This window comes from Hippocampus zosterae, chromosome 11 (genome assembly GCF_025434085.1).
Source record: "Hippocampus zosterae strain Florida chromosome 11, ASM2543408v3, whole genome shotgun sequence".
Taxonomy (NCBI): Eukaryota; Metazoa; Chordata; class Actinopteri; order Syngnathiformes; family Syngnathidae; genus Hippocampus; species Hippocampus zosterae.
This window is the reverse complement of record NC_067461.1, coordinates 4,808,075-4,830,853: the sequence shown is the minus strand read 5'-3', so window position 1 is coordinate 4,830,853 and position 22,779 is coordinate 4,808,075. Positions and strand designations below refer to the sequence as shown.

General features: G+C 44.6%; 2 protein-coding genes across 5 annotated transcripts in view; one reads left to right on the top strand and one right to left on the bottom strand.

The window, feature by feature from the left end:
* Nucleotides 1–11: 11 nt before the first annotated feature.
* On the bottom strand, nucleotides 12–22,406 carry slka (STE20-like kinase a). Of its 4 annotated transcripts, XM_052079860.1 has the most exons (20): nucleotides 21,804–22,406; nucleotides 18,562–18,726; nucleotides 15,318–15,366; nucleotides 14,741–14,890; nucleotides 13,352–13,424; nucleotides 12,798–12,992; nucleotides 12,087–12,168; nucleotides 11,808–11,939; nucleotides 10,690–11,733; nucleotides 10,140–10,270; nucleotides 9,478–9,601; nucleotides 7,748–7,927; nucleotides 6,716–6,808; nucleotides 5,296–5,367; nucleotides 3,551–3,680; nucleotides 3,287–3,411; nucleotides 2,695–2,889; nucleotides 2,099–2,224; nucleotides 1,839–1,952; nucleotides 12–1,083 (listed from the first exon to the last, which is right to left on the bottom strand). In XM_052079860.1, the coding sequence occupies exons 1-20, from the start codon at nucleotides 21,951–21,953 to the stop codon at nucleotides 937–939; spliced, it is 3,477 nt and encodes a 1,158-aa protein (XP_051935820.1). In that variant the 5' UTR covers nucleotides 21,954–22,406; the 3' UTR covers nucleotides 12–936. The 4 variants fall into 4 exon arrangements, with proteins under 4 accessions (XP_051935820.1, XP_051935821.1, XP_051935822.1 ...); XM_052079861.1 differs by lacking the exon at nucleotides 5,296–5,367 and having other exon boundaries at nucleotides 21,804–22,405; XM_052079862.1 differs by lacking the exon at nucleotides 6,716–6,808 and having other exon boundaries at nucleotides 21,804–22,405.
* The window catches only part of LOC127610112 (SH3 and PX domain-containing protein 2A-like), a 51,911-nt gene continuing 43,957 nt past the window's right edge, over nucleotides 14,826–22,779 (top strand). The window contains exon 1 of the mRNA XM_052079868.1: nucleotides 14,826–14,916. The gene's annotated coding sequence lies outside the window, so the exon portion shown is untranslated. The remainder of the gene's footprint in view (nucleotides 14,917–22,779) is intronic.

The following is a 22,779-nucleotide window of genomic DNA, read 5'->3' as shown; positions in this document are numbered from 1 at the left end:
ACACAAAAAACAAACATGAATACTTTTTATTTACAACAAATATGTCCATTGACATTTCCAATACATTTGATCTGACAATAGAACTGCATATATACTTTTTTTTGGGAGGTGGAGACAATTAAAATGCAGCGCGTTAAAATTTGTAAAAAATATATCAATATCTATGTTTGGTGTAAAACAACCGAAATAAAAATCCTGCATTTGTTACTAGCATGAGAACTCGAGCAGTGCGGAAATGACATGGTATAAATTAATCAAGTTTAGGCCATTTTAAGAACAGCGGATGATTATTACAGCAATTTCATTCAGCAAAATAAAAAAAAAAAAAATCAATTGCAGCTTCCTTTTTCCATATTTCAGTTCATATAAAGCCCGAAAAATAAGCTCAACAAATAATTGTTAATTAGAAGCGGTATGGATTTAATGTGTTTTCAGGACTTTTTTTAAGTGGGTTATTAGAGCATCAGTGTAGCAGAAACGCAGTGGTCATAAAAGAATAAAAGCATGTAATAAAATTCCAATGATTCGTACTGGATATTCTTTCATATAATGTGGCAAAAAAAATGTGCAAAATTGACAGCAAGTTTACATTCCTTTGATATGCATTTGACAGCGTTCACTCTATAGCTGAGCTTCAGGAAGTAGTCAGCACCCACGTTGTTGAAATGAATGTAGGAAAGTCGTCACAGGGGGCAACCACTTATTGAAAGCACTTGTTCAGTGATAATGAGCAAGACAGTGGTGGGAGGAGGCGAGGGGCTATAATAAACATTTTTAAAAAACAACTGAAAAAGAAATTAGGAGGCACTCATTTGCAACATTTATGATCTTTTCAAACTAAAACATGCTAAAGAAAGAAACCAAAAACAAAACAACCTCAACACAGTTTGCTCCCAATTAATTTAGCGCAATATCATAGCCGTTTTCAGCAGGCGGCTACGATCCAGAGCTGTGCACGTGCGGGATGGGGTAAAATTTGGACACACGGCTCTGAGCGGTGGGGTTAAGGCATTCCGACTCGCCGCTCATCTTGAAGAAGACCTCCTGCTCCTGCAGCTTCCGCGTGAACTCTTCCTCCAGCGCCTGTAGGGGGCAGCACAGGAGAGTCAGGCATCGGAAAGGAAGAACGGACAACGGGTAAGTCCCAATTCACGATTGTGTCGTGCTTCACTGCTTAAAATTAGGTTGAAAATTCCCGTCAAAGCGATTTAGAAGAAAGAAAAAAAATCAGTTTGGTTTAAATATAGTGCTTTTTTTCTCTTTTCTAGCCAGGTTTACAGTCAACTTCAACTGGAGAGTGAAATACACAGCTTGAATGTACAGTACTACATAAAATAAGTTCGTTGAACATTTTGATGTTTAAATGTATTGCTGTTTAATTCTTTATTGTTTGACGATAAATACACTCCGTCTGTGTTGCTGTTGTTGAAGTAATTGGTGTTAAAAGAGTTGGAACCACTGCAACACCCATGCTAATTCTGGTTGATTATTAGCATAATGCTATCGTGATTTTGTTCATTGATAAATATTACGGTTTGGCTGAATGTTTCGGTGTTGGAATATACATTGTCTTAATTCTTTTACGTGTCAGTTTTACAATAAACTTCCACAATGAGTGACAAAAACCGCTTGAAGTGACCATACTTATTTGGAGTACTGTGCTTTTAGTAAGTACATTTTTTTGTTTCCTCAAAATGATTTGGCACGATTGACTCCCATTTTTTGGCAGCTCGAGTGACTAAGAAATGTGCTAAGGATTATTTAAAAAAAAACGTTTTAATGAAACTGTAGAACTGTTTTTCTAAGGTCTCTCTGTTTTCCCAATTGTAAAATGAGACCTTCTTCCTGGGTCTGAGGTTCTCTCGCCACTCCTTGATCTCCTGACTGTGCTCATCATCCAGCTCCTTCAGCTTTTGTGTCTCGTGCTCAATCAGGAGGTGGCATTTCTCATTCTGTAAACAAAACGGAAGCCACGCCAAGCTCAATGGAGAATACGTCCTACTTTAACGGCAGGTTCATTTTGAATGGCAGACTGAGCGGGGAGGTCAGCTACGTGAGCCACGACACTCCCAGCACGAAAGCATGCGGGTCACCTCACCTGGAGCTGCTGCAGCTCTCTGATATTGGAGTCGCACTGCAGCTGAAGGTCTCTCATCTGGTTCTCATGTTTCTGGTGCTGGTGGAGACGCTCGTTCTTCTGCCGCTTCTCTTCCTGAAAAGCAAACTGGACCGCACACAAGATGAATGACTTCTCTGGTTAGCAGTGGCTATGCTGGGACTCGCCCCCCCAAGTCAGTACATAGTGCGGTTTGAATGTGCATTGAGTTTAGGGAGCCCTCGATGTATCCCACAACGCATCTTGGAAATAGTAATCAGGCCAGCCTACTTTCACCCAACTACAAGAATTCTGACTTGGTCATTTTGTAAAATTCTGCAATTGTAACATGTATTACAGTTGATGGCCACCAGGGGGAGGTAGAATACATGCACACGTATCATAATGGATGTAGCTTGGATGATGAAACACGAAGAAGATCGCTGCAACTAAACTGCAGTAATATTAGCTGTATTTTGTAGAGCATCAGTGTAGTATCTTGCCCAATTTTAATTCACCCCCAAAATTTGGTAGATTTTCAAATTTTATAATGCATCCAGTGTGTTGTCATGCTTCGGGGGGGGCAGGGGTACTTCTACCTGCTTAATGCGGTCTCGCTCCTGGTCGGGGGTTATGACGGCCGAGGCGGCGATGCGGAGGCTCTTCTTGAACATGGCCATCCGCGTTTTGCCGTCGCTGCGCTGGATTTTGGGCAAGCGGACCCTCTCTTGGTTCTGCTTGTTCTTCATCTCCTCCACCAGCCGCTGGTTGTAGCGCTGCATTTGCTCCATCTCCTGCAGCAAGGGGGGAAACAAATTGCAGCTTTTGTTATTGTAGAACTCAGGTATTTAATTTTCTACAATATTTGCAAGCATATGGAGCAAACGGCAACAAACAAAGTCTAAGTGTACAGTGAATCCAATGTCCACAACCTTTTGAGGTGTGTTTATTTTTTTTCCCTTCAAAATAACATTTGCAAACTTCTGCTGTTACTTTAGAAAAACAACCGTCAGCATTTTGGTCGATTTGATGACACATTACGGACCAAACCGGAACCTGAATCACAATGACATTACGATTGTGCGTTTTCTACCCTGTCATTTAAAATTTTTGTTTTTAAACAAGTTTAAATGAAACCATTTGGGAAAAAAAAACCAATTCATTATCGATTAATCAAACAATTGTTCTTACTTTCTCGTGCCTCTTGAGCAGCTGGTGCCTTTGGAGGAAATACTGGTCCTTGAGCTGCTGCTTGAGCTGCTGATGCTTCTCCTGCAGGTGGCGCTCCTCCAGCTCCCACATGGCCGCCTCCCGTGCTGTGGACACACGCGCTTCATTTTAGTGGCCCATTTTGGCACAAGAAGCAGTGCCAAGTACAAGTATGGACTTGCAAATTTAAGACGAGACAGCTGAAAAAAGAGAAATCTTCTCAAGTGGAGTGACGTCACACAACACCTCTCATCAGCTGCTGCTTGTGGTTGAGGCAATCCCTCTCGATGGTGGCGATCTCCACTTTATGTTGTTGGATGATCTTCTTCAGCTCCCCGTCCAGCTCCTGCTGCTGCTTCTGGAGGAACTCCTGCTCCTGAGTGGATCACCAAACGTATGCCAAAACAAGAGAGGGGGGGGGGAGTTAAAAAGTAGCGCCTAACGATGCCATGAGAGACAGGTGAGCGTTGAAAAGAGAAAAAGGCACGTCTTGCTGTCGGGTGAATGATGGCGTCGGATTATATCCACAGAAATCGTCGAGTGGGAGCGGCAGAGGAGACACACTCAAAAGAGAGCACGCATGAGCCACGATGGAGGAAAGAGAAAAGCTCAGTTCATGTAAGACGACATCGACAATGACATTTCATTGTACTCGTGATTTTAACTGCTTGTTGTAAGGTGTCCTTGAGTTTCTAGAAAGGCGCCCACAAATAAAATGTATTATTATTATTATTATTATTATTATTATTTCACAGGTTAACCTGATGCATCATTTGTTTGCACTCGCATGACTTCACGATTGTTCGTTTCGTTACTTGGAAAGAATTGACGCTGGCGAAAGTAAGGCGATCTCATTGAAAAATTTTTACTTGACGGATTTTTAATTGTGTTTGCTGTACTAACCTGGGAAACAATCACTTAGTTCGACTGTGTCAGTGAGGCCGCGGCGTCCATTTTGTTTTCCGTTCAACAAACAAAAGCCAGAGATCAGTTCTTTGCGGTTTTCTCAATCGCTTTCAAAATCGCGTTTGTGCAGTCTTTGAGGGGAAAGGTCTTGTCTATAATTTCCTTTTTTAAAAAAGCATTTATGCTGTCTCAAAATTAATATTAACGACACCTACTGCAAGTGCTAGTTAGAACTCCAAGTGGTGATGAATGGGGTCCTCACGCAACCCCTCTTTCAAGGCAAATCCTTAAAAATGATTAAACATTAAGAGACAATGCGCTTGCCTGATTTTCTGACGTAGGGGCGAGGGAAAAAAAAAGCGTTGCAATTTAGCATCTCCCATCTGTCCGTCGGCTGTACCAGCTTCTGTTTAGAGCTCAAAGTCCCTCATAGGTTTGAATTAGCCCCCAAATGGCGGTTTTAAACCAAAATGGACAAGTTCCTGTTCTTGACATTTTATCGTCTGTCTTATTTTGACAGCCATGTCCACTCAATTTTATATGAAGCAGTGAAACTTGACTTTTGGATGGCCAACAAAAACAAACCACCCCCAAGAGTTTTCAGGCATGTTGTTGAAGATCCTGAAAATTAATTTGCTCGTCACGTGAAGAAGAAAGCTACCTTATTTCCTCAAAGAGGTGCTACACTTGCCAACTGTACTAGGTTAAAGAGAGAACCCCCCCCCCAATAATCACAATTATTTAGATTGAGATGGGTTACTAAAATGATTATTTGTTGATTCTTTTTATTTCAACTGCCAAAACTCAACAACTCCAAACGACCATACCGCATACAATCCAAATGGGACCAAAACAGACACACTGGTGGTGGAGAGGAAGAAACCACTACACACACACACACACACACACACACATAAAACAGCGATGACGTCACTCCAAAACACACCAGAGCCCATGCTTACACGTGACTTGACTTGATAAAAAGCCGCGCTGTCATTTTACACGTATCTGAGTATGGGCTGGAAAGAGAGTGGAGAGAGTGGTGGGGGGAGGGGGGGGGGGTTCGGGCGCGTGGGGAGACTTACATCCTGCATCTGAGCATTGAAGAGTGCGCATGAGGACAACTGAAAAGACTGTATCATAACCTGGGCGACTGCCTGCGGAGGAGAGCACACGGCGCACACTCGCCCTCGTCAGCGACAAGGAGCAGGCTGATAATCTCTCTCACACACACACACACACACACACACACACACATGTCCACGCATTGTTGAAGGGGCTCTCTCCCTCTCCCCATTTTGGGAATATCGTTGCATTTGCAGCACGCAGCGCAGCGGTGAATAAATGTTAGTCCATATAATTTATTAATGCTCTGCTCGTCTTGTCATGCTTTTTCATCTTTTTCAATCCAGCTTGCAAAAAAAAAAAAAAACAACAACAAAAGAAGAGTTCTGTTAACCAGATCCATGCTTCTAGTCAACCGAGGGTTACTTCTTCATCAATTTTTGGAGGAAGGAAGGAAAAGCTTAGCAGAAGTCAGTCGCTTCATTGCTTCCCAATGACCAGCAAGACCGCATCGGGTAAAATGGGATCAAACCATGGCGCTGCTCTTGGAAAGGACTCAAGTCGCAGGCTAAACTGCTGATGTGCAAAATCTTACGGATCAACTATGTGAGTGACATTTTGTTTTTGTTGTCATGACCAGGGGCGGCCCCGTAGTCCAGTGGTTAGCATGTCGGCTTCACAGTGCAGAGGTACCGGGTTCGATTCCACCTCCGGCCTCCCTGTGTGGAGTTTGCATGTTCTCCCCGGGCCTGCGTGGGTTTTCTCCGGGTGCTCCGGTTTCCTCCCACATTCCAAAAATATGCATGGCAGGCTGATTGAACACTCTAAATTGTCCCTAGGTGTGAGTGTGAGTGCGGATGGTTGTTCGTCTATGTGTGCCCTGCGATTGGCTGGCAACCGATTCAGGGTGTCCCCCGCCTACTGCTCCAGCACCCCCCCCGCGACCCTAGTGAGGATCAAGCGGTACGGAAGATGAATGAATGAATGAATGTCATGACCAGATAAATAAGCTACCAGTGATGACGAGAGGAAACGTGCAATGATAACCAGCCAACTGAAAAGCAACTTACGGCGATCAAAGTTAAGGGTGAGTACACGTTGGGCCCCCGCCCTTTTTTTTTTTAACGAGTTAACAATTAAATGTACGATACATGCCTTCGAAGCGTGAATTTTTAATTTTTTTGTTCTTGCAACTGCATGACTCAAAGTGTTACGAATGGACTTTGCAAACCACACAACTTTTTTCGTTGTAGTGCTGACATATTCAACTTAATAACTGACCCACGTCCGTCTAAGTGGCTCAAGCGGCCTCACAAAGTCATTTCGATTCAAGAAAAAGAATTCCAGCAGCGTGGTGGGATTGACTGTAGACTTTCAAGTCGAGATTGAGTCGGGAGAAGAAGGGGAAAGATGTTGGGGAGAGAAGACATCGGATTTTACCTCGGCCGTCTTAAGAAGCGTGAGGTCCTCCTTTAAGCGCTTCATGAGCTCTTTTCGCATATGTTTAGGTGACTGCCCAACTTCCTCCATGGCCTAGAAAGTATTGCACTTGTCCAGAAACCGCTTGTTGATTTCAAGTTGACGGACGGAAAAAAAAAAGAACTTCTAAGAGGGTTGTCCCTCAAGAGTAGAAGACATGCAAAGGATAAGCGACAACATCCCGCCACCGCATTTCACCTCACCCGTCGAGATTGGTTACTCTACAATTGCCGGTGTCAGCCATAAGTGTTATTGCGTCGTATCCAATGAAAACAAAAAAGCCAAGCCACTAAGCTGGAATCATCACACAGAAGCTCACAAACGCTGACTGAAAATGAAAAGAATCGATTCGAGATGAGCCCGCCGTCTCAGTTGCTTCTTATTCCCGTGTGATCACCCCCACCCCCAAAGAGGAAAAAAGTGCCACCAAATCAAAATCACACATCCCATGACCAAAGCCACCTCACACACTCATTCCAAAAACATGATTAGGTCAATATAGTACAGTTCAAGATTACACAAAACAAAAAAAAACACTGTTGATAAGGCATAATAGTCTACAGTGCAATATTGCTGCGGCAAGCGGAAGCAAACACCCGCAACAAAGCCACGGCAAATGGCACCATCACCATGGCAACACAAAGCACAATGCTGTAATAAAACAGCCGAAAGTCAGAGTGCGCTGATGATGATGACGAGGAGGAGGATGAAGATGTCGTGCACGTCTCACCTGGATTGGGCTCTTTCAACTGCTCTTGGGAGGGGGGTCGGGGGGGGGGGTTGAATAATGGATAGAAAAACATGCCGCGGCTAACAGCTGTACAGCAACATGCACCGGCCATGCCGCACCGCTCCCAGAGGCTCGAAATGACTCGGCCCAAGCTAAGAAGCCGCCATGCATCATTCCAAGGCTCGCATTCACGACATGCACGAAGTCGGCCAGCAACCGCAGCCAAGCAAGGCTTGCGTGTGGCGTGGCGTGGCGTGGCGTACCTCTTTCTTCTTGTTCTTTAACATGTTCTGGAACTTGGACAGCTCTTTGTCCTGATCCCCTTTAATGCGTTTGGCTTCATCGCGCAGCCGGCTGGTGTGATCCTGCTCCAGGCGCTCGATGGTCTGCTTCTGCTTCTTCTCCAGGCCCTCCACTTCCTGGTCATATTGGCGCTTCTTCGCCTGAATACGGGCGGATCGAGATGCAATGAGTCACACAGTATTGCGAGGACCAGTTGTTATTGTGAATAGATACCACGTGGTACTTGGACTATTCTTTCCGTGACCGAGCTAGCAACCCCATGACTTTTACTCAGGGCTGCCCATTAGGTAGATCCTGATCTACCGGTAGATCTAAGACAGGTCCCAAGTAGATCCGAGGAGTGTCGAGAAGAAAAAAAAACAAACAACCATTTGTGTGTCTTTGTACATGTTAGTAATATATTTTTTGTGTTGATATACACTGCACACTAATCAGTCTCATTTTCACTAAAATAAATAAATAAATGAAACTAAGATTAAGAAAACCTTTATTAGTCTCGCAATGGAGAAATTCCAGATTCACAGCAGCAAAGTTATGAAAGGAAGAAGTAGAACAACAAAAAAATAGGAGATGCTGGAAAGGCTGAAAAGCAGGTAAATCTTTAATTTGTGTGTATGTGTGCGTGCGTGCGCCGGTAAGGGTAGATCCCGTGAGGTTAGTTGATCAAAAAGTAGATCTTCGATCCAAAAAGTTTGGGCACCCCTGCTTTTACTCATATTGTTGCTGAGGAAAAAAAAAACCCTTACAATTTACCAAGCACTCAAAGTTGGTAAAATACACGGCACCTTATATTGATATATTAAATCGCTGCACACAAACAACATGCCACCCCAACATTATATTTCATCACTCATTTCACCCCCCCCCCCCCCCCCCACACACACATCCAGACTTGCAATCTTGAGCCTGCGTGATGCAGCACGGCCCCCGCAGTGAGGGAGGAGACGGAATTTCACTTCTGAATCAGTTCAAGCGTATTAATAGATTTGTTCACTTTAAACGGGTTAATTATGTGTAAAAATAGTAGCCAACATCAGGACAGACCAACAGTATCAATTTGTGAACAAATATTAAATCAACCATATTCGTATATATCTAAGGGCCCAACACCGATGATATACCAATTCAGTTCATTGAACTCAATTGCCATTCCAGCTCCCCATTAAAAAAAAAAGAACATTTATAAATAGCACCGCACAATTGAAAGAAGGAAAGTTTTTCTCTAGTGTAAATACTGGGCATATTTCTCCACGGCTTTTTCTTTTGCGGGTTGACGACGACAACCACAGAACCGGATATGGAACTTCTTGCGACATAGCCGCAAGTGCAGCTCCGGAAGTGCTCTGCACCAAAAGTCAACGGTGAATTGAAAATAATGCAACAAAATGGACTGCACAATGTAAAGTCGGGGGCATTGATGGGAGGTGGCTTAGTCTTTGCAACATTTATGGTCGATGTTTTCAATGTTGGTTAACTTTTTTTTTTTTCCATTTGTATGACAGTAAAGAATTTTAGATCGATGACTTAAACAGTGCATTTGAATTTAAAAGCAGTGTGGCAAAACTTTTCATGTCGGTCCCTCCATTTGATGAAGCTCAACTATGAAACAAAGCATCTCACTTGGCAGAGGTTGGTCGCGTTGCGGGAGGCGGGCGCGGGGGGACAAACGGTTGCGGCGGAAGTGACTCACCGTCGTTTCCTGTTCAAAACGCCGCAAAATCTGCTCTCTCTGCTGCTGCAGCTTGTTGCCGAGCTCCTGCTGAGCTCTCTGCTCCTCCTTCTGCAGCAGTCGCAGCTCTCGCAGCTCCTGCCGCCTGGGGAAACCGCAGCATGCGGACATGTTGTCACAGGGCCGCAAAGTCGACTCTCGAAAACGTACTGGTGTCATCATGCTTGGCTCGACGCTAACTTTTGGTACGACGAGCAGCGGCCGACAACTTAAAACATCAGTAAAAAAAAAAAAAAAATTGCTGACGGCTAAACAACTTTGAGCGATCTGAATTGGAAGAGGCCATTTATAAAGCAAATAGCTCATTTGGTTAGACGGCCATTAATTTGCCAAAGTACACATCCCGACTTGGTTATTCATTTATTTAATTTGTTCAGGAAGTCTTCTGTGTGACAGAGCTGGAGCGCGTTTGCCGTTTGTACCGGTCGGAGGCACTCGCGCTGTGCGACCAGATGCAATTTTTAAGGGGCGGTCATCCCTGTCATGGTGTATGTAGTTAAAAAAAAGTGTTGCATAAACCCATCTGGAGTACGTGAACTATTTCAAGGCATGCATGCTAAATAGGTCGCGTTTCTTATTTAGGACCGTCAGTCGAGCGGCGGGGATTAGTGTCGGGCACATACCTGAGGAACCTCATCTCCTCATTCTTGGCGTCGTCGTCTGTCACGATCTTCGATGTGGTCACGCTGACCTCCACGCCGTCCACCATGAACTTGCGCGTCTTTTTCAGTGTCTTCTTCTGCCGTTTGGACTCCTGTGAAGTAAAAAAAAAAAGATTTTCACGCTGTTAAGTAGCAGCACGGTGCTGCCTCGCAGAAGGAGGAAGTTTTGAGTTTGAATCTCTGGTCGGTGCTCTTTATTATTTCTGTGTTGAATTTTTTTTCTCTCCCTGTTCTCCCTGTGCTTGCACTGGTTTCCTGGGGGTAATCTGACTTAATTGCATGATCCAAAATATACAGTATATTTGTGTTAACTGAAGACTCCCGGCCAATAGGTGTACAGTATATGTGAGTGAGTCTTTTGTGATTGGCTCTATTCTCGCCCTAAATCAGCTGTAAATAGCCTCCAGGTTCCCCCTGATTCTGAACAGGATAAGCAGTATAAAAAATGGATGGATGATTATTAAGTGCTTATAATTGACAAGTGATGTACAAAAAAAGAAGATAAAGCTACCTGTACAGACACTGAGCCGCCTTCTCTGCTTTTGGATAAAAAGCTGGAGATGGACAGATTGAGGTCCATGCTGCTACCTTCGGCGGCCGAGCTGCTTCCGGAGTCAGAGTCCTTCTCCGTATCCTGCCGCCTCCCGGACGGACTTTCTTGCTCCGTCTTGACCTCTGAGTCGGGTTCACGAGGGCTTGTGATCTCTTCTGCCAACGTTGCTTCTTTGTCATCCTTGCTCGGGAGCCCTGCCTGTTCAGATGTGTTGATCGCGTCATCGCAGATTCCATTTGAAGGTCTGATCTTGTCGATGATCTCCAAGTCTTGATCTGGGAACTCAGAAATTTTCTCCTCTGGCTTTTTTAGAACAGACTCATCCGTACGCATTTGAGTTTCGGCGTCTCCCACTATGTGTGCCGCTACTTCACCTCCATCTTCAATCATAACATCGGTGTCGTGAGCCATATCGGCCAGTTGGTGCTGAAGCATGTCATCCGGCTTGCTCACTTGTTCGACCTGCAGCTCCGATACGGACTCCGGTTTGGCACGCGCATCCTCAAGTGCCTCGTCTGATTCTGCAGATCTCACAATCTGCTGATTTGACTCATCTTCTTTGGTCACCTCTTCTTCGGGCTCTTTTTCAATTTCTATTACGTGTGGAGACTCGTTTATTTTTCCTTCCCGCGTTTCCGCTCCTTCCGCTGTCTTTGCTTCATCTAGAACGTGTTCCTCCAAAGCAGTTGGCTCAGCAGGAATCTCATCAGCTTGGCCCTCGGGCTCCGGCGGCTCCGGTGGGACGGACTCTTCCATCAGCCCGGAAGCCGTGTCTTCATTAGCGCCCTCAGGCACCTCGTTAAGTTTCTCCTCCTCCGTCTTGTCGGGCTCGCTTGTTCCAAGACCTTCATCGGAGAGCATATCACTGGACCCGTCCTGAGCCGGCTCAGCTTCCGTCTTTTCAGTGACGGATTGCAGTGCGGATGGTGTCGGTGGAACTTTGTCTTCCTCTGAGCTTGCCATACTCGCGTCAGACCGTGCTCGCTTGTGTCCAGGAGCGGCCTGAATTTAATAGAAAAAACACACAAAACATTAAAATCTTTTGCTGTCGAGTCATGCAAACCGGTAGTTAGTACCACGGGCGTCTCAGGTTCTTCCTCCTCTTCCTCTTCTTTGCTGTCTTCGATCTCCTCTGTGACTTCAGCTTTGGCTTCTGCGATGAGCTCTCGCAGAGGTTTGCTGTCTACAACAGTGGCGACAAATGGATGCTGCCAGGATGGGAGGCAGAGACACAAGGAATGTAATTACAAAGCCGTTTAGCTGACCCGTGAGCAGATCCGCCCACCGCTATCAGCTAAATAGAAGGACAGGGATAACGGCATGCTCAAAGCCATGACCCAAGAAGGGCGGCTCACTTGTAGAAGCTGCAGCGGCCCCCATCGGTTGTCCACATTCTTGTCAAGCGCTCTGCGGAGGAAGTCGTTGAATTCTGGTGTCCTGCAATACAGTTGGGGAGGACGTTAGAAAAAGTTTTGCTTTTTAGTTATTTTTTTCCTTTTTTCAGATTTTTTTTGTTGTTTTTTTTTGTGTGTACTGGGTGGAATATTTTTAATTTTTTTAATTATTTTTTTATTTTGTTCCCTTAATATTTTCCCCTATTTTTCTGACTAATTTATTCCATTCCATCAAATTTCCCCCCCAAAATATTCAGAATACCAAAAAATATTCCACAAAACTAAAAAATATACCAAAAAAAATGCAAAAGACAGAAAAATATTATAAAAAAGAGAAACTGGAAAAAAAGGAAAACATTTAAAAAATAAATTACTCCCCCCTAAAAAAAACTCAGCGACAAATAGAAGCAAGCATGTTAGACCTCTTATTTGGAAAAAAATGTGAGCAAGTCTTCCATTTTTGTTTCCTAAGAGTGATGTTATACGATAACAGGGACTACCTTTATAAGTCTATTATGTGTGGGGGTTACTTTATTTTTATAGATATATAATTTCTCAATATCAGATTTTCACCCATCATGGCTGGGTCTGGAAAGCCACTGGGTTCACTGTACCGGGGCTCCCCCCCGTGACACAGACACGCGATCTGTCAACACCGGCACGTCATCTCACCAGCGGGAGGGTTGCATGAGGGTGGGTGGCTCGGACTTGGCTATTTTCAGCAGCACTCTCATGGGATTCATCTCATGATTGGGCGGCTCGATCTGCGCCAGCTCGATCAGGGTCACCCCGAGGGACCAGATGTCCGCCTTGTAGTCGTACGGGCGGTCCTTGGACGTCTCGCACATCACCACTTCTGGCGCCATCCTGCACAGTGACAAATGAGTGGCAATTCGAATTACGCTAATCAATAATATGAAACCGGATTATTGCTCTATTAATGGGCAAAACTGTAGTTCTAACCAAATAAAAAAGATTCAGGAGCATGGTATGATGATACGGAAATTCTTTTTATAGGGAAAATGACTTGGCACGTGTCTGGGAATTTAACACCAGCCTGTATTTAAAAGCAATGTCATCCAACACTGACGTTTACTCACGGTATTCCTTCAGCCTTTATTTTCCAACAACTTTAGCGATAGCAAGTTGATGCCGTCAAGCCGCTTCAACAATGATCAGACAGAAAGGGGCGAATACCCTTTTTGTATTTGGGCTGAGTGACTCACCAGTACGGCGTTCCGATGAAAGAATCTCTTCTCTGTAACGTCTTTGTATTTTTAGCAGAAACTCCAAAATCCGCTGAAAAGGAGGAAATGAATTCATGAATCTTTTCTCCATTCACTCAGCCACACCGCAATGTCGAAGCTTTTGAGTTCATCGGTGACTCAAGTGACATGTTTTGGAAATCCCTAACACAGCGGCCGTTAATCATCGAGAAGGGATGCTCAAAGCTTCATTCGTCACTTGATACTACAGTTTTCCTCGCCTCGCGTGCATTGCGAAGAAGCAAACGTATATCATTAAACCCCTTGAGACTGCTTGATAATTATTGCTTGCCAGACTCCATTTGCCACCGCGTGACTCATGCAGGAAGGGTGCAATAGGAAAAACATGAAAACATTCGGAATATTATGCAAACAATCTGATGCGCTGTAGGAATTGCACAGAACAGAATGGTCGACTAGTCGACGTTACTACTCCAATGTTGAGAGCGTGAGGTCAACTATTCTCGAATCACGTTTTTGACCTGCTAGAGGCATATAATAACAAAGCCTCCACTCCTCCTGTTATTGTTTAAAATTATAATGCTGAGCTGACAAAATATCTGACAACAGGCGACTAGTCAATGCCGACTCCACGCTCATTCACATGAGTGTCTGCTTGGAAATATCTAAGTCTTACATCCCTAATTATTGCCACCTTTTTGAATGTAAATATCAGTGGCTGCGACTTATTCTTTTTGAGGAAAGATAAAGCGGCGCATGAATGAGTCAATCCGCTTGTGTAAACACAAGCGCTTTGCAGCGTGCGTCTGTCAAAATCGCAAGGCTCAGCTGGGTGCAGCGGCGTTGACGGGGAGTCCCAAAATTGACTTAACTAATTATCCCCTCAAACCTTTAAGTGGCTCGGTAGGAGGCTACTAAGTGGCCACCCGGGACGCGAGGCGGGAAAGACAACAATTAATCTGCTTTTGTTCTCCGCTGCGGCATCTTAAGACTCGAGCTTTGTGGGAAGAGGAGCCGTCCTTTCCAGGATGAATAATCCTTCCCGTTTGGTGACACATGCACACCCACCACGAGGAACATTTACGGTGGAGTAGAGGCACACTGTGGAAAGGGTGTCGCAGGTCTGCCTCGCGGTCAAGAGATCTGAGTTCGAATCCGTGTGGAGCTTGCACGTTCTCCAGTGCTTGCGTGGGTTTTCTTATTGAACTCCGACTTCCTCCCACATCCCTCAAAACATGCATTTTAGGTTCACAGAAGCCTCTAAACTGTCCATAGGTTTGAGTAAGAGTATGAATAGTTGTCTATGGTTCATCCTTTGCCACCTTGCTGTGTCAATTCCACCTGCACGATAGCAGATTTATGATTTGAATTTAAGAAATTTCAGATTACCAAGTTTTACTTCTCCCTCCAGGGAAAGGAGAATGTTGCCAGCCTTCAGGTCTCTGTGGATGATCTTGTTCTCGTGCAGGTAGACCAAAGCCTCCAGGGTCTGCTTGCACACCACACGGATCTGAGGCTCAGTCAGCGGCCTCTCCAGCTCTGCCAAAGAACGCGCATGGCCATCGGTGAGTCATTTTCTTCCACATTACTTTGTGGTTATGTCACGGCGTGCAGTTTGGCAAATGCGTAAGTCAACATCAGCTGAGATGGTAACCCACGGCAACGGGAGGGAACAAAACTCGCTTGTATGGGAGGAAAAGTTTAGTGCAGTCTTGAGTGGCGACACAATCGACGGCAGAGGAGCATTCATGGTTGTTTTCCATTCGGAAAAAAACTCATTCCCACAGAGCAGAGATGCTTTTATTCAAGCGTGAAAATGAGAGGGTGAAACTATTGGCATTAGCGCCACTCCTTGAAACCGGAGCTACGTTAATTAGGCGGTGGCATGAAATGGCCTCTTTAACCAGAGGGAGGTAGGGTGCATTCTGGATGGACTAAAAAGAGTGGAACAGAACTTCAGACTTACCTAGCATGATGGCGTCCACCGCGCCCCCCGCACAGAACTCAATCAGGATCTGCACAGAGGAGAACAATCAAACGTCTTGTGGGACACGCTGAAAACGATGCCTTTTGAAATGAGGTCTTTATTACGCAATGGACAGAATGACCTTTGAAAGGAAAGACATCATCCATTAGACTTTGTCCCGAGGAGCCAATCAATTGGAAAGAATTATCAACGGACGTTTTAGAAGAATCGTTATATCATCTCTAACACGGGGAGTTATTTGAATGCAACCGTTCCTCAGAGCGTAGCGAGGAAGTGTGCTGCGAATGAAATGCCTCGCATCTGACTTTGTTAAATCCCTCATCGAATTCCAAGAGCACTTTTTGTCAAGGGTGAGCCGGAGCCCCGGTTAACTTTGGGCAAGAGGCTCCAGTACAAATGGCCGACTTCCTCTTTCTTGCAATTCAAAATGTCAGAGGCAACCGTTTCATGATGAAACGATAAGATGAAACGATAAGAGCAACCCTGCTTTCTCTGAACATTCTTATTTCTATCAGGGTAAAGAAAACACCTACTAGCAATGCTACTAAAATTTCGTACCGTACACATGATGAAATGCACCCAACAGCCAGTGTGACTTTTGTGCTCTTGCCTGTCCGTTATTGAAGTGTGTGTGTGGTATCGGGTGATGGATAAAAATCAATACAACCTACTACGAAACACTGCTCTCCATTCAGGGATGGACACAAAGCGAGACAGGCAGGTGTTTGTTCTCATTCGACACGATAAAGAGACTTCTGCTTGTAATCTACTTCCCGTCGAGCCTAACAGGCGTAAACATCAGCTAAACGGTTAAATCCCGCATGAACGTCAACTCACCATTGCGTCCCCGACATATTGCGTAAGAATAACGCGTACAACAGCGCACGCAAACGCGGCTACACATTCATCGAGCTGGTTAAAGACCGAGCCCATCGGGACAACCTGCAGTGTAGCTTTGAATTATTTACGGGCACTTTCTCCGAGGTCCGAAAAGCGCTCCATTATCTCAGCGGTGGGATGTGGCCCGTGCTCCAGAGACGGGTCACATGACAACAAGCGCCACGACGTACTTACCCAGGGGCCTCTCGGCCTGTGCCGCACAGCGTGAGATTCGCTGAGTGTGTACAAAAACACACTTTTTTTTTTTTTTTTTTCCAAGATGGCGCCCGAGTAGGCAGCCTTCGGCAAGTGCTCTTCAAGAGCCTTGCTTTTTTGTTCTTTTTTGCTGTTTTTGTCTTTTGTTTTGTCACATGTTGTTTGTTGTTTGATCGTGTGGACCTGATATGGACTGTTTTCAGCGCTTTTTGGCCACGACATTCGTCAAAGGAGCAGTATCTGTGCTTGGTGGTTGCGCCTTCTCGGCAGCACGCCTGTACCAGCACAGATTTTGATTGGGACGAATGTCGGCGCCATTGACTGTCGGTGCTGGACAGACCTGGGGCGCTTGTGTTTTTTGCGCCAGTAATGGGCAGCATTTTTCACAACCCCGATTTGTTCAGTGGCTATGTCAGCGCTGTTGGACAGTTGGCGTCGGTGCGGCTGGATGGATGGCCGCTGAAGTTGCGGATGAGGACAGAGGAGCGTTGGCGAAGAGCACCGATGCGTATTTGGAACCGTGAGTCGCCGCTTGGAATTGAAGTGGATTTCCATGGGACAGGAGAAGTGAACCAATCTCTTTTTTCGTCAATGGATGCTACAGCTTCTTGTTGACTTTGAAACTTAGCTTGTAGCCGACGTGTGCTCATTTTGAGCATGACGTCTCTGATCCACTGGTTAAAGGACACTTTGATTCTCTCCTCTTTCATCTCAAACCGCTTCAAACAACAAAGCGTGTGACGGAAAAGTGGTTAGGACTGCACGACTGTTTGTGTTTTATGTTGTGTGTTGTGTTTATTATTTTACTTTATGTTAACTGTTTTGTAAAGCGCTTTGTTACAGCTGCCGCTGTTGTGAAAGCGCTATATAAATCAGAATGTATTGTATTGTATTGTATTGTAAAAACGGCACAGGGACACTACTCAGCACTCGATGCAACAAATATTAGTTAAGTTTGCACGTCTAACACGATTAGTTGAATTTAAAATAGGAGCTCCTGGAAGGTCGTTCTGTCAAACATTAACAGTCTGTACTCACAATGATTTCAGCAATATTTTTACAATCTTAATTAGGGCTGAGTGCATGATGAATTATAGATTTATTTGAGTTTATCGTGACCATTTTATTTTTTTTTTGCAGCAGCAGCATTTGTAGTTAAAACTGCATTCCCGGTGACACCCACTGCTTTCAGTAACAACATGGTCGCGAACCGACAGCACTTACTTCACAAAAGCATGTTGCCAACTTAGCAGTCAGAGAAGCTATACTGAGCAACTTTTTGATTCCGCTACTAACTATATTAAAGAGGAAAAAAAGCAACTAGCTGGTTTAGCTGCAACTAAAAAAAAACAAAAGCGCAACAATTTTTCAAAAAAGGAGCCTGCCTATTTTGCTGCTGGGAAAAAAATCCATTACTTTCAAGAAATCATAAGATGTCGTTTTAGGTATATGCTTAAGATTGCAATATTCAACACCCAGCATGCATGTTTTTCCCGTATGATGTACTCCTTTTTAAAATAATATAACTGTTGGATAATTAAGTTAGCACAAAATTGACACTTGAACACGCACCTAAATAATCGACATGGCGGTGAACGCGTGATGATAAACTACTTGCCCTTCGCCATTCAAACAGAAACTCTTCAAGTTGTCATAATGATCACGAGGTACAAGAAGGCTTTTCCAAACTGAGTAGCGCTGCCATTAAAAGGATTTCAAAGATCAGAAACAGAACCTCCCACCCATTTTGCCCGGCCAGACTTATCTGTGCAGGAAAAGAAAGGCGGGGACTATTTTTTTTTTTTTTGGGATACTCTCTGTGACTTCTGCTCACACTCTTGGTGGCTCCAGATTTCCTTTTCCTCCTCTTCGGGCGCTTGTTGTTAACTATAGCAGTACGGTACTACAAGGCAGACGCAAAGCATAATGGTGTCACATGTTTTTCACCACTAAATGTAGAGTCAAAGTGGAGAGGTGAAAAAAAAAGTGTTTTAAAGGAGAAATATTCAACTACAATGCAAAAGAGAGGAAAATAGTGGTTTGTGCTAAATTGGCATGTGACTGCTTCCTCCGTCTCCTCGGCTTTGGGTCAACGACAAACAAACACACAAACAAACGCGTTACCTACCCAAAGTTTCCCCTCGTAGTAGAAGGCGTCCAATAGCTTGACAATGTGATGGTGGTCGCAGGAGGCCAGGATGTCAATTTCAACCATGTAGTCCTCCAGTTCGTCCTCCGTCTTTGTGTCGATGACTTTGGCGGCGGCGAGGGTCCCGTTCTGCTTGTTCTGAGCCTGAGGGCAACGATGCGGTTTTGTTATGGGTGTGACACGAAAAGTCCCACAAAACGACGCCCGTGCAGTTATTTCTAGCGAGGCTACTACGCGGTGGTTATCGTGGCGAGACATCCTCAACAAAGAAGCCACATGAAAATAGTGCAATGGTTTGCATTAGTGCTTGAGCGAGGCTGCAAGCGAACTCCATCAGGAGATGTCCTAAAGACTTCTTAATTACACGGGATGGATTTATACTGCAAGCCCAAGTGCCCAATTACGATTTAATGCCTATATCTGATCTGGGCCATTTCCCAGCACGTTTCGAGAGACACATATTCGATATGGATGTGTATACGGTGATGAAATGTCCAATACGTAAATGAAATGAGTTAGCTTGGGCTGACTCTCCCACTCCATTGATTCAAATGAGGGTAACCTCCATTTTTGCTCCACATTTATTGTGTTTAATTGAACAATGGACATGCCTCTCACGTAGCAAGCATATTGTGCTGTCACCCGAACAGCATAAAGTACTATCGAGTCTTTTTTTTTTTTAATACTTGTTTTCGGAAACCAAGAGAAAAAAAACAGGGCGCGTTCAAGAAACAAGATGATTATTTGCATGACTGACAGTAATTTGACGGGCTCTGTGTTTGCTGAAGTTTAGATTAAAATGATGTCAATCTCGTATTTTTCTATCGAATTTTCATCCACATTTGGAAAAAGCCTGATTCTGATCGTCAAAGGTTATCTCGTTCCACAAGTTTGGATCCCTTTATGCTGCTTTGACCCCTGAAGCGAATTGTGCCGCTCGAGTGCAACAAAAAAAAAAAATCTGAATTGCGACACTTGGGCCACACAGTGTGAATCCAGCCATGGGTGTGGCAATTGCTGCAGCAGAAATGACCCGCGGAGTCAACGCGTCAAAACTGTTGTCAGCAAAGCTTATCTGACCTACTCTCAACGAACTTGGCTCACTTCCTCACGCTGCTTTTTTCCTCCCATCAGGCGTGACATTTGGGATTTGGGCTGGGATTTTTGTACATGTCTAGGGAAAATGTCCAATTGCAACTCATTGAGTAGAAAACCAGTAGCAAGGGAGTTGTTTTAAGGCTGGCTTTGAGTCCTGATGCACTCATACCCAACATCGAAGAGTAAAAGGAAAAAACGAGGAGGGAGGGAGTGTTCGAATTGGAACAACTGATCCTATGTTTACAGAGTGCCAACCTGACACACGCCCCATCCCGTTCCCTTTCCGTCAGCACGGCCTGACGTCAGTGTCAATTTTTGTCTCTCATATTTCATACAAAGTGAATCGCACCAATGTGAACGACATGTGCTGTCCGTGACGTGGGCTGCATGTCAAATTCAAAGCCCTTCATGCGTGATGCATGAGAATTGAGGTCTTGGGGAAAACTTTGGCATTCGGTTCGGGGTTTATTAGATTCTTTAATGAAGTTGCCAATATGAAAGAATAACGTCAACAATTCATTACAAAACGGCAAACGATGAAAATGCCTGTTGTTTAACGCAGAAAATAAGTTCCTGAGATATTATAGATTGAAAGTTTTTCAGTGTATCATTTAGTATTGCATTGTTATATTGCCATTATTGTTCCTATTATTCCTATCCCGACAATACTTCACTGCATCTATATTTGGTCCCGAGTGTCTCCAGGTACAAATAGATCAACTTCAGTTTGGATAGAGCCCCATGACAGACTCCTGGCTTTCATCGCAGCCATTTACTCAGCTAATAAGGAACTGCAAACTGGCAAATAGACATCCATGGACAATTAGCTGTATTATTTAATCACGACAGTTGCAGGAAGGAACTCCTGCGTTGACGCCGAAAGGGCCGCAAGGGAGAAAGCCCTCGACATCAGACTACAATAACGCAATAAATAATAAGAGACGAATGATAAATTGCCTTTTCACTGATGCTACAGTGGTTAACTCGCTAACTTCCATGTGGGGAACACGGTTTCATTGTAGCTCTGAAACTATTAATTGGAATAACTAGATTCATTCGATTACACGAAAAAGTTAAAATCCCGACAATAATACTTTTCTTTTTTTCCAAAAAGGATTATACACAGTTGCAAGTTCACAGCATTTTACGGTCATTCATGTAACACAACAGCACACTCGCCAGTGCACTTCAATCACTTTATTGAACAAACTGGAATCATAATAACATGTGCATGACCACAACTGATGGCCAGGGACTTGCCCGACACACTAACCCGATTTGACAAGTCACTCTCAACTCTCATTTGCCGACTCCCACGTCACTCACCGGGCCACCACCTTTTTCAGGCACACGCATTCAACGTCACAAATATTACAGTGTGCAACTTGAGCACACTGACCAGAGTGAACAATGATTGCACTCCACGCTTTGTTGCTTAGTAATAAATTAGTATCACTCAATGATTCGATAATAATAACAATCATTTGAACAATCTGTTTTAAAATATTTGATCACGACAGCCCCATTGAGAAACACTGAACATGAGTGTGAATGACTTTCTGTTTGTGTTTTGCAACACACTGGCGTGGTGGGTCACCAACCCTGGTCCTCAAGGGCCCCTATTCTTGCATATTTTGTATGTTCCCTCCTCCCAACACATCTGCTTCAAATGATTAGCTCATCAGCAAGCTCTGGACAAGCCTCATAATAATCGTGATCTTTTGAATCGGTGTGTTGAAGACGGAAACATAAAGGATGGAGGATAGGGGCCCCCGAGGACCAGAGTTGGTGACCCCTGGTCTAAATGAAGCTCCTGAGTCACTTCTAGATTGTTTCCTTGGCACAAAAATGCCACCAAATGCTTATTTTCCACTGTGTATTTAAGGAATAATTTGGAGGACTACGTTTTAATGTTGATACTCGAGTATTACAATTCTTAAGTCACGTTACTCTTACTCGAGGACAATTTTTTTGACTACTCAGTGGGGGACGTCATCATGGCTGCTGTCATTTTCACGTGTTCTCACTTGACAAGCGTGCGACAGAACAGACCCACAATGGGGTCGCCATGGAGGACGGTTACCTAATAACGTGTCGTAAAGGTGTACGAACAAAAAAAATACCTTGTAGACTTTTCCGAAGGCTCCATCGCCGAGCTCCCCGATTATGTCCCAAATCTCCTCGGGGTTGACGTCTCGGTGGACGTGCTCGTACTGCTTCTTCTTCCTGTCGGGCCCTAGCTTGAAGATCTTTCGAAAATTGAAAAAGGACATTTTTTTTCTGTGTAGGAGGAGAGCGGGTGTTACTACGGTGTTATTGATGCCGCGGTGAAGCTACAAAGCGGGCGAATGTCATTTAAACTGCGGCGGTGCTGTCAATTCCAACTTCCATTCCCGGGCATCTTGGGTCGTCTCGGTCATGGGGAGAGGGAGAAGCCCGAGGCGAGGGGAGCGGAGGCGGCGGAGGTGGAGGAGTTGACCGTTGCGCGAAGGTTCTCCTCCGCTTTGGTGCTGTTTGTCTGAAACGGCTTGAAGGAGAGCAGCACGCCGGTGACGAGCATAGTCATGAAAGTGTCGTCGCGCCTTCATTGAACGTCACCGCGGAAATGGCACACCAAGGCACGGCCCCGCGCCTTCCTCTTTTTCTTCCTCTTCTTCTCCTTCTTCTTCAGCTAGCTGACCGCACACTCAACTTGGAGAGCTAGCGTCAAGTCGGTTTACGTTGGAATTTGCATTTCCGTTTCGCGCATTCACAATAAAGGTATAACTGTTGCATTCGTACGGTTTGTCCTTGTTGTTGAATGTTGATGAATAGGCGGATGTGTTTCCTGCCTAACCCACTCATCTCCAACACGCTTTTTGACCAAGAGGAAGAAAGTTATGATCCTTATTACTTTTGTAGCAACAGTCGTAGCCAATGGAAGCTATAACTAAAGCGACGTTGTAGTGTCTTAAACCTTTTTAACTGACATTGTCAATTGCAGTAGGACCTGGCAAATGCGCTCACATCAAACAGAACCTTAAAAAAACACCAATCTTCTCTCATAATGTTTCATAAGAAGGGAGAATACAGCAAGAGGGATATTCCACCATCCCACCT